Genomic DNA, 12,500 nt, shown 5'->3' on the forward strand with positions numbered 1-12,500 from the left:
CATCCTAACACACCTAACACGCAGGGTAGGAGTACAACATCCTAACACACCTAACACACAGGGTAGGCGTACAACATCCTAACACACCTAACACGCAGGGGGGTAGGCGTACTATTGTGTTACACACTTACCCTGCACATACAGTACCCTCTCTTCCCTCCTCTACCTCCTCCTTCTACCACCTTCTCTATCAGCTACACTTCAATATTGCACTTCAATATTACACTGACTAATACTTCTGCACACTCATCCTCTAGTAATGGTATTTACTGATGCAGTATTAATTCCTACCTAAGGTCTCCTTTGCACTGTAGCTTAAAAGTTATTCCATATTTTCGTAAGTCGCTTGGATAAAAGCTTCTGCTAATTGAATAAATATACTGTAAATGTGTTATTTACTCTCGGAATTCTGTTTTATTGAGAGCACATGTTATGTAAGACCACCATACTCTGTTCTGTAAGACCACCATACTCTGAAGTGTAAGATCATAATCATCAGCAGTGTTTTACTGGTTCACCTAACTCATTGCCCAAGTACAGTAATAACCCATGTAACCCATAACCATATATATGTACATACGTATATGTGAGTCTTTTATGGTTAAATGTTGGAACACTGTAATTTCCCTTCTGGGATTGATGAAGTATATCTAATCTAATCTAATTGAATCTATTATAATATGCCCATGTTTGCCCCTGCAGTTTATGAGGACTGCCCCTTCTCCTCAGAGGATGGCACGGATGCCTCTGTGACAGCCCCATCCCCAAGCCCCAGTTCCCCCTTTCACCGCCGCCAGAGACTGCCCTTCAGCCTGCCCAAGCTGGCCGGCATCCACCGCGGCACGCAGACCGACCTGCCCCCTCCCCTCACGCCAGAGCCCAGCCGCCCCATCCAGGCCTCGCTTCTGCCCCCCTCGCCCTCCCCGGGCGCTGCCCGCACGCCCTGCCCGAGTCCCGTGCCCGTCAGGAGGCACTACGCCAAGTGGGAGAACCGCATCTCCACCATCCAGCCCTCGGAGGACGAGAGGGGCGAAAACAAGCCGAGCTATGAGCACCTGGAGCGGGTAACTCCACTGCGCTCCTCCCTGTTACAGCTCACTTATGTTTTACTGATTCCCTTTGAAAGGAACACGCCGAAATTTTGGGAAATTAGCGTATTCACCGTCTCGGCCAAAGTTAGATAAAATGGATGAACTTCTCATCTCTGTGCATGCAGTAATTCAGTCTGATGCACCCACCGTTAGCATAGCTTAGCGTAGCTCATTGTGGTGGGAAGCTATATTCCCACAATGTTGACGTGTTCCTTTAACAGGGAAGGTGTCTGTGAGTATACAGACGCTTACTATGTTAAGCGACCTTGGGTTTGAGAAAGGCGCTATATAAAATCAACTTATTATTATTATTATTATTATTATTATTATACGCAACGAGTATACTTCTGGCATACGGCCATGCTGTGTGGTCATGTGATCGTGCGTATTTGTGTGTGTATCTACAGTACTGTTTGGCGTTGTACTATACATCCAGTTTCGCACAGGCAATACACAATATCCGTGCAAATACAAAAATTGGCTGCAGCGTGGAAATTGAGTATGGGCCGAATGTATGACGAATTTTGAGTCGTCCGTTCAGTGCATAGAAGCATTCGCAGAAGTATACTTGGTCATGTGCTGTGTGTCTACACTGTGTTGGGCATCAAGGAGAACTCCGCCGATTTTTCACACAGATCTCTGTTTCTCGAGGTCACCGAGTACTGTCGAGAAACCCCCTCCAAAAAAATGGGTGCTAGCATGAGTTGCTGCAGCCAACAGCTAGAGCTGCCAGGCAGCTACAGTGTATGCCCCCAGTGTGTGCCCGTACTGACAGTACCGTAACCTCGACAAACAGAGATCTATATGAAAAAATCTTGCAAAAAGCCATGTTATACTGTAGTCTGACGCGAGAGCAGCGTTGCCTTGTGTGTCATAACATTTCTAATGGGATCATTTACAAAATGGCAATGCTATACCTTTTTATATCTTTTATTTATTTATATATTATATTTTTAGATTTGCATGCATCAGTGTTCCTCAATGTTGGAGATGCATATGAGACATAGGGCTATTTACACAATGGCTATCGTCTATGGTACTCAGGGTCTTAACAGGCGTTTATGGGCACTGCTGAGCACTGTCTATGGTTTTAGTGTTAGTGTTGACGAGCACTGCCGTGTCCACTCAGTGTGAGCACTCTGATGCTCACATGATCATAAAGGCCCAACAGGAGTCGTTGGATTTATTTGTTTTGTTTGATTTGTAGACATTAGGCTTGGGATGGTCAAAAGCTAGACTGTAAAATGCTAGTAGGAGTTTGGATTCACTCAAACCAATATGTGCTTTAGCAAACCACAAAGGCATATCCGAAGGCAAGAACAACTTATTGTATGTTAATGTTGGAAGGGGTAGGTAGATCTGAGGATTATCGATAGAGCATTGATTTGTAGCTGATGATGCAAATTCTGTGTATGTTAAGTGTTAACCCTGTGTGTGTGTGTGTGTGTGTGTGTGTGTGTGTGTGTGTGTTTTTCCCAGGAGAATGAGTCTCTGAAGAAGAGTAACGCATCTCTCGGCAGGAAGCTCAGAGAGGCGCAGTTAGAGATGAACAAGCTAAAGATTCGTCTGGGGAGATGCGATCTTCACCGCGTGGACGAAGACTCCTCATCTTCCTCCTAATCATACTCAAACCTGTGCATGTGTGTGTGTGTGTGTGTGTGTGTGCGTGTGAGTGTGCGTGTGTGTGTGTGTGTGTGTGCAGTAGAGCCGCGATCTTCATCCTGTGGACGGAGACTTATTCTCCTCCTAATCATACTCAAACGTGTGTGTGTGTGTGTGTGTGTGCAGTAGAGAAGTGTTCTTCATCCTGTGGACGAAGACTCCTCATCCTCATCATACTCAAACCTGCGTGTGTGTGTGTGTGTGTGTGTGTGTGTGTGTGTGTGCAGTAGAGCCGCGATCTTCATCCTGTGGACGAAGACTCCTCATCCTCCTTCTAATCATACTCAAACGTGTGTGTGTGTGTGCAGTAGAGAAGTGTTCTTCATCCTGTGGACGAAGACTCCTCATCCTCCTCCTAATCATACTCAAACCTGCGTGTGCGTGTGTGTGTGTGTGTGTGTGTGCAGTAGAGAAGTGCTCTTCATCCTGTGGAAGAAGAATCCAGTTCCTCCTCTTAATCATACTCAAATGTGTGTATGTGAGTGTGTGTGTGCAGTACAGACGTACTCTTCATCCTATGGATGAACACTCCTCATCATCCTCCTAATCATATTCCAAGGTGTGTGTGTGTGTGTGTGTGTGTGTGTGTGTATGTGTGTGCAGTAGAAACACGCTCTTCATCCTGTGGACGAAGACTCCTCATCCTCCTCCTAGTCATACTCACATGTGTGTGTGTGTGTAGGATGGTGTTTGTGCGTGTAATGTGGAAATATACCATTAGACCTATAGTACTTTATTTTTTAAGCACACTGTGTGTGAGTGTGTTGTGAATGGAGTCTGTTTCTGTCTCTGACTGTTCCTCTGCAGCATGCCTGCAGGAGGGTGTGTGTGTGTGTGAGAGAGAGAGAGTGTGCGTGTGAGATTCACTGAAGGAAGGCCACTCCTCCGCCTCTACTCAGATTTAATATGTGTGTGTGTGTGTGTGTGTGTGTGTGTGTGTGTGTGTTGTGTGTGTGTGTGTGTGTGTGTGTGTGTGAAGAAGAGGTTCAATATTGTTCCACCAAATGAACCTGCCACCTCTGGACATCTCTGCTGCGAGCTGTGGGCTGTGGGATTACTAAGAGGCTGATAGTCCAGTCGGCCCAGCCCGAGCGCTGTGTAAGGGGGCGTTGGCACGGACACACTGACACTGACACCCAAAATAGCATTCCGAATGACATACCACCCCAACGCCCATACCACCCCAACGCCTAACATGGACATATCACACCAACGCCCATACCACCCCAATGCCTAACATGGACATATCACACCAACGCCCATACCACCCCAACGCCTAACATGGACATACCACCCCAACGCCCATACCACCCCAATGCTTAACATGGACATACCACCCCAACGCTTAACATGGACATACCACCCCAACGCCTCATTCAGAGAGAGAGGGAGGAAGGGAGACTGTCTACTTTCAACAAACTGCTTTCACCACTCTCTGTCTGTACTTTCATCCTTCCATCTTTCTACTTTCATCCCTCCATCTCTACTTTCACCCCTTCATCTCTCTACTTTCATCCCTCTATCTCTCTACTTTCACCCCTCCATCTCTACTTTCATCCTTCCATCTCTCTACTTTCACCCCTCCATCTCTCTACTTTCATCCCTCCATCTCTACTTTTACCCCTCCATCTCTACTTTTACCCCTCCATCTCTACTTTTACCCCTCTCTGTGTCTATTTGTAGTTGTATTTTGCCACCTCCAGCTAAATTAGACATTTGTGCCATTTTGTAGATGCCTCCATCTGTGCCCTGTATAGTACATGTACTGTGCAATGCTTTGTTTTGATGCCAGTATTTATTCTTTAAACACTACAATTATTGATTTTGTTGTCATCTACTGTACTGTGCCAGTTTGTAAATTATTCTAAGTATTTTTGGTCATTTTAAATTTTGAGAGTTTTAATACTGTACATAAAAGAACGTGTCTGTATGCTTCAGTATAGGTTTCAGCATCTAACCACGTGCACACAAACTGACTGACTGTGTTGTTTGCCACTGTGCCACTGTTGTGTTCATTGTTTAGCTGATGTAATGGCACCTGCTGTGACATAGTTGGGTTTTGTAGCAATAAAATCCTGCAAAGGAATGTGTTAAATGTTAAGTTATATCCTTGGTTGTTAGGGAAATCCCATACCCCTCTCAAGTGTATTATTTTATTGTACATGTATCCATTAAAAGCACTATACTGTTCCTCATATTATTCATTGGGAGTGAGACTGGGTCATTTATAGAGACAATGGAGCGCATGGTTAAAACAGCCAGGTTTAATGCACTTCTGTATCATGATGAGTCATATTATTTAATTTCAGAGCAACTAAGTGAGCTGAGTTGAGCAACCAAATGAGTTTTCATCCTGCACTAGATTATATTTTGAATAAATGTTAAACTAATAAGTCCCATCATGTGTTATTGTAATTAGTGAGTAGGATCAGGGATAAAGAGATAATTTAGTGTGTGAATTAAAGGCAATGCACATAAACATAAGATGGAAAATTTAGTTTTATGTAGCCTGCCCTTTATTTTTTTTAAATGCAGTGACTTTCATTTACACCACCATTTGTGTGATTCTTGTAGAAAAACCGTAGACACAGTGGCACTTACTTACGGCAGCTAAACTTCTGCCGCTGGACGATTAGCCTGCGTTTGGCTACAAACCTGAAGACCACCCTCGCGCATCACCTTGCTAGCGCAGTTGTCAATGGAGACAGAGGCAGCCGCATCCGCTGATGCGCTCCAGTAAGGATTCGGACCCGGAGGTTATCACTCTCCATTACCATGGTGACGTGGAGATGTTCCATGGATGTTTAATGGGCTAACTTTTCAACACATCTCATTAAACAACATCGGGAATAGGAATATCCGCCTTGCCCTCAGCTGTTGTCCAAGCTTGAGAGGAGAGTACCATGCACCTGCTGCCGTAACTCGATGGTCTTTGAATTGGACTGTTTCAGTGACTGCTACGGGTAAAGTAGTCAAGGATATTTCGCAGCCTACGAAAGTTCGTCCTTTAACCACGGAAATTCTGCAGACTTGATGTAAAAGGTAAATGTACCCTAATGTAATATCCTCTCTTGTTTTAGATGGATGCGTTTTAACTTTGTGCCGCCGGGAGTGAAGTGGCTGACGCGCGCTGTTTTTTTTTTTGTATATTCCATGCTAACCTGCGATCAAATAGCATTCCTGTCGTGGAACATAAGGAAACGTTGGTTATTATTCTAACAATGACTTGGTTTGCCGAGTATTACATGACGAATTATCTCCTTGGAGACGTTGGTGACACTCAGGGCTTTTGCAATGATCGATTTTACTGTCGCTGCATATGAACGATTAAGCAGACTGCGTGGGAAAGTAAACATTGAGGGGAGATCTAAAGGTCCTCTCAGTGGAAAGTGGATCAAAACCTCTGACAGTAGCTCTCAAATAGATTTGGATGCGATAGGCTTACCGTAAAGCAAAGAGGATGTAATCAGATTTAGAGTTTTATTGGATCTCCACTAAATAGTAAACTATTTTACTCTTAAGTTATTAAAAGTTATGGTAGCTACATTGAGTTTTATTTCAGACCGTGTCATTCTGTTAATGTAATATAATGACAATTAATTCAAAACACATTGAGGGAGGTATTTACGGGATTAATCTTATTAGAAAATTAAAGCCCTGTGAGGGATCTAAACAGCTGTGATCCAGAGAACTCTCTGAAATTCCCTCACACACACAGACAAACACAAACACACACACACACACACTCACACCTTATGTGACCCTCAAAGCACCGTTTGTAGGCCATGTAGTGGTAGAGTCCATCCTATGATATAAAAGAGGCTTCTCAGCCACCAAAAGTTTACACAAAGCAGGAAATACTGGATACAGAAAAGGGTATGTTTGAAGGAGAGCTGCTTTTGCCCCCATTCCTTCCAATGATACCAGTGACGTGATAAAATGGCCAATCTCTCTGTGCCCAGGACTGGGGCCCAACAAAGCCAGCTGACCACAGGTTCATCTGTCCTCAGCTAAAACCCAAGTCGACCCATTTCCTCTCTGTGAAGAGAGTTACGAATATAGCTGCTCTCCTGCGGCCCACTCACAAGGCTGGGATGAGTAAACCTCTGGCTTGTCCACAGATTTAAAAAAAAATCTTTGGGCTGCATGAATCCTCTCATCATATGCTTTACATTCTAAAAGGTGGATATTTGTATATCTACATACAAAGAAATATGGACTTTTCAAAAATGACACCATTTAAAATAGATGACAAGCCATCACCTAATCTCAAGCAGTAATGTCAACGTGTCCTTTTTCCTCTCCAGCTTCCTAGCTTCCTTTTCGGGACACCTCATCTGTCTGCAGTTTCTATTACACACGCACACACACATATACACACACAACTTGCTCCACCATGGAGAGCGTCAGTGAGCTCCAGAATCCACTGTTGGACAAAACCTCTCACCGGGTGCCTAGCAACTACAGCGGTTCCCACAGTGACCCCTATAGTTGCCAGTACCAGGACAACATCATTAGATACTTTGTGTCCGGCAGCGACCCCAACACCAAGGCCGAGCAGTTCCTGGATGCCGCTTCGCTGCACGTCGCCATGGAGCTGTTGTGTGCGCCACACTTCGTGCTGTGTCAGGATGGAGGCGGCAGCAGTGACCACAGCCGGGGCGCTGAGAGCGACCTGAGTCTGGACCTGGGCATGGAGACCCGTCTCAGAGACGAGCAGGACGACTCCGCGGCCGATGAGTCCAGCCCGGACGAGCTCCAGGACCAGGTGCTGGACCCGAGACCTCACATCGTCACCGTCTCCTGTGAGGTGGAGGAGGACAGGTTCCCCCAGTATGACGTGAGTGGTATATCTCTTTTAATACAGGTTCTATGGTAGAACCCTCTTAAGAACATGTAAGAATATGAGTGACAACATCTCTTCTAATACAGGTTCTGAGGCAGAACCCTCTTAAGAACATGTAAGAACATGAGTGACAACACCTCTTTAAATACAGGTTCTATGGTAGAACCCCTCCCCCTAAAGGATATAATGACTTACCACATTAGTTTAAATACAGGTTCTATGGTAGAATCTGTTGACTGTTGGCTTGAATCTAATCTAATCTAATGTCTAATGTAAGAACACTAAAACACATAGCGATCATTTCTAATGTAAAGTTCTTTAAGAACACTGGATAATCTGCATTTTATCCGTGATCCGTGAACTTGAATCATTTGGGTGAGAGCTCTTTGGGTAGTGTTTGTTGCAGGGATGTTCTGCAACAGAATGGGTTTGAAGAGGCTACTTTAATACACACAGCATGGTGAATTATTAGTGAGTCATACCGCTTTTACTGTTATTGTTCATGAAAATCACCCCACTGCCTCATCCACATTTGTCTTCATTCTCATCATCCTGTCCATTAATGGTTTATTGAATTGAACAACATCCTCTAGCAAACGGAAGTTAGGTTGCACACTGTGGGTAAGTTGTAAGTAGCTGTGAGAAGCCTTGACCACAGTGACCAGTGTTTCCCACAGAATTGAATTCTATTTGTGGTGGTAGGTTTGCAGAATTAACTCGAATGCAACAGTTTTTAACAAATTAGTGCAGCGCGGTTATGATGCTAACCAGATTTAAGCACAATTTAGTACAAATCATTGTGTGGTGGTCAATGTTGATATTGTGGTGGGCCGCCACAAATAAGTCAGTGTATGGAAAACACTGGTGACCATACTTTATGCAGATATGATACAGATTGATACTGTATATAAATTAAAATAATAAAAACTTCAGAAAAAGACACGTTTATTATCTCAAACTACACAGTAACTGTAAGAACATAGTGTTATTATGAGGAGAAGGATGATGGTGCTCCTGTGTGTGATTCATCTACCCCTCTAGCCTGTGGGGTGAGAACGTGTGTGAGTCACAAACACACACACACACACCTGACTGACCTCAGTGCTGCCCCACAGGTGTGAACAGCTGGGGTAGGCTGGACCTGAAGACTGACCACTTTGTTGCATTTCATATAGAGTCTGGCTTCTCATGATTAGGAAACGTTGCTAACCCTAGCAGCATAACGAGACTTTGCGTTAAATCATTAGTCCAGCCTAACCAACCACATTGGTCAGGGATTTCTAACGTTACTTCCTACTTTGCCTAACCTTTACAAACTGATAATAAACCGTATTGGCAGTCAGGAAACAATATATTTAAGCCTACTGTACCTTTGCTGTAAATCAATGTACACATTCTGCAACCACTGCAATTTTAGATGTTTGCAGACGTTGCTACTACCGTTTACCACTTTCAATTTTGAAACTAACGTCATCCCTTCTCGTTGATGATTGCCCCCCTCCCCCCACCCTGGTGGCTGAGGGAAACGGTAGTGTATTGAGGGATACGGTAGTGTATTGAGGGACACGGTAGTGTATTGAGGGAAATGGTAGTGTATTGTCAGATGCCAGATGAGTATCTCAGTGAAACGAAAATGAGTGGAGATAATATGCGGGCGGGGCCAGGCTACATCACCAGTCCCTGGGTCGGCAGGCAGCTGTGTGTCCCTTGGCCGGGTCTGACCCTGGTGCAGTCCAGAGAGGCGCCCATCAGTGTCCATCAGGCAAGTGTGTGTGAAGGCAGCGAGATGAGAGCAGGCAAGTTCAGGGTAATTAACATATACCCAAGGTGAGTAGAGACTCATCAATATCAATCTACTCAATCTCTCTCTCACTCACTCAAACACACACACACACACACATACACACACATACACACAGAAAGAGAGAGCGCAAGACACACATACACAGACTTACACACACACACACACAGTGTGTGACACTTCATGCAACACATCCATTGTAGACCTCATTAATAACAATATGAATGTGTATGTATTAATTTATAATAATAATATTTAATTAAACATTAAATCTAAAACAAATCAGTCTATATGTTTTCCATATTATTGCAAATATTTGTTTGTTAACAAATATTTGCAATAATATGGAAAACATATAGACTGATTTGTTTTAGATTTAATGTTAACATTGTCCTGACACTTTATCGTCACTTTAAAGTTTATTGCCTTTCCGTAATGGTAAAGATGTCATTTTTGAAAAGTCAAATCGTTATTTGTGTTTGGGAATTATCTCTCCCAGCCAAACAAATAATCAGTCATTATCCAAAGGACATTTGGCAGGAAACACAACATTCATAAATCATGCAAATTATGACACGATGAGAATGTAAGAGCTCGCTTTTTGGCAGGGGACCCATCTTGAGTACACGTAATCATTAAGATAGATTAATCTCTTCTGCAGCGATATCAGCTCTGCTCACACACACACACACACACACACACACACTCACTCACACACACACACTCACACACACACGCACACTCTTCAGAGCCGTCCTGCAAGCCCTCAGAGTCAGTCAAGCATCATAAAGCACACATCCATTCTGAGCCATCACCTGCCCCTCATCCGCCAAGTTTGAAGGTGACGCTCAGACTTTTTACTGCGCTACACACACACACATACACACTCTCTCTCTCTCTTACACACACATACTTAAACACACACTCTCTTTCTCTCTCTCTCTCTCACACACACACAGACACATACACTATGTAGTAGCTTGGAAAGATCTAATTGATAAGGTAGATGAGGTAGTGTGTGTGTGTGTGTGTGGTGGTGGCAATGGCCTTGTTCCTGTTCTTGTTCATCTGGTTAAATTGTCTCATTTGTTCTCAGCTCAGCACTCCCATTCTCACCTGTCCCCTTCACTGGACACACACTTTATTTCAGCAACACACACACACACAAACACACACACACATACACACACACACACACACAAACACTCTCATCCTCACCTGTCCCCTCCGCTGGAGCTGCACCTTATTTTAGTGCCACACTAACAAGACCAACACCCATCACCTTCCTAATGGGCTGTTCATTTCAAACAAATGAATACACACACACACACACACACATCATCACCACCACCACCACCATGCAGGCAAAAGCACACACTCACATTAAAATACACACACTCATCGGGAAACACAATCTTACATGAACTGTGTACTGCAGAATTCGTACATGTACACACCCTCAAACACACACATGCTGACACACACAAACACACTCACACACACACGCACATACATACTGTACTGTACTATGAGGTGCTGAGCATGTGTGTGTGTGTGTCAGTAAAGGTCTAGTGTGTGTGTGTGTGTGTGTGTGTGTGTGTGTGTGTCTGCAAAAGTCACCTGAGGGTTGCTGCTTCTCGTATTGTGCCAGTGAGTGAGATTGCCCTCAGTGGTGACTGACTCTGCAAATCACATCATCACACACACACTCTCTCTCTCACAAACACACACACACACACACACACACAAAAGCAGGTAGGCTCATGTCTGCCATCACTAATGGTGCTACCATCTGGCAGAGCTGCAAGCTGATATAGCTGTCATTCTGTCCTGATGGGTCTCCTCAGACTCGGGGTCGGGATGAGTCCCCCCAGGCTGTTGGAGACTGTATAGTATAAGTATATATACTTTTTTGATCCCGTGAGGGAAATTTGGTCTGCTTTTATCCCAATCCGTGAATTAGTGAAACACACTCAGCACCCAGTGAACACACAGTGAGGTGAAGCACACACTAATCCCGGCGCAGTGAGCTGCCTGCAACAACAGCGGCGCTCGGGGAGCAGTGAGGGGTTAGGTGCCTTGCTCAAGGGCACTTCAGCCGTGGCCCACTGGTCAGGGTTCGAACCGGCAACCCTCCGGTTACAGGTCTAGAGTGCTAACCAGTGGGCCACGGCTGCCCACAATATGACTGGCCTAGGCTTTGGAGAGTGCTAGTGCTAGTGTAACGGGTACCGTAGCAACAGCACCGTGGTGAACAGATTGACTCCTGTAACACAGGAGAGAAAAGAGGACAGCGCGTCAGGTTCAAGCTCTCTGCAGTAATTTATTTAAGAATCTTCTTCAGCAAATACAACTGTATTGTTAATAATCTTTTTATGTTTGACATATTGCATATTCAATGTCTTTTTAACATTACAATGAATTTCAGTGTCCATGTCAATACAAAATCCATAATACAATAAACACCAACTGCATGTTCACTTACTCTTCGTGCGTGTATTTTACACTATTTATCAAAATGAAATGTAAAGACAATGGTAATATTCACCAGCTATGTTTAGCATACTTGGAAACTTCCATTCACCGTGTTTTATCAGCATCACGTGAATACAGTACTGCAAATCATGCTCAAAACTAACTTCATGTCATTTTAAACTGTAACCATTCTTGTGTAAACTCAATGAGCAACAAAACATTTCCAACCGATGGTGGGGAGCTAACATACAGTGAGCTAACCAACACTCGTTACATTGTAAGCTCATAAAATATCTTCGCGTGTGTACGCACGTGGGACAGTGTGTGTGTGTGTTAAGCTAACTTGCCCTCTCGTTTCAAACAAAATCATAAACAGACTCTATGAAAATTACTTCACTAAAACAGTCCACTCATATCCCAAACACATTTCAGTATGGCTAAATCCTAGTTCTGAGGTGTTTTTGTACATTTACCCACCTGTAAAACAGGAGAGAAACGAGGAGACAGCGTATCAGGTTCAAGCTCTCTGCAGTAATGAGAACAATTCACACTTCACGCAGCTAAGCCCCATCACCCGACCCTGCCCCCTGCTGGCCCGGAGCAAACACCACACAATTCACTTTGC

At 44.1% G+C, this 12,500-nt stretch overlaps 2 protein-coding genes across 2 annotated transcripts in view; both read left to right on the forward strand.

Annotated features, from left to right (window-relative positions):
- The window catches only part of LOC125284361 (RAS guanyl-releasing protein 1-like), a 42,634-nt gene extending 37,735 nt beyond the window's left edge, over positions 1-4,899 (forward strand). The window contains 2 exon segments of the mRNA XM_048228278.1: positions 703-1,064; positions 2,571-4,899. Of these exon segments, the coding sequence (XP_048084235.1) occupies positions 703-1,064; positions 2,571-2,711 (503 nt within the window). The 3' untranslated portion in view covers positions 2,712-4,899.
- A 397-nt stretch (positions 4,900-5,296) lies between these two features.
- The window catches only part of syndig1l (synapse differentiation inducing 1-like), a 10,654-nt gene continuing 3,450 nt past the window's right edge, over positions 5,297-12,500 (forward strand). The window contains exons 1-2 of the mRNA XM_048270783.1: positions 5,297-5,795; positions 7,061-7,593. Coding sequence (XP_048126740.1) covers positions 7,150-7,593 — 444 coding nt within the window. The 5' untranslated portion in view covers positions 5,297-5,795; positions 7,061-7,149. The remainder of the gene's footprint in view (positions 5,796-7,060; positions 7,594-12,500) is intronic.

The sequence above is a fragment of the Alosa alosa genome, chromosome 19, assembly GCF_017589495.1.
Source record: "Alosa alosa isolate M-15738 ecotype Scorff River chromosome 19, AALO_Geno_1.1, whole genome shotgun sequence".
NCBI lineage: Eukaryota > Metazoa > Chordata > Actinopteri > Clupeiformes > Clupeidae > Alosa > Alosa alosa.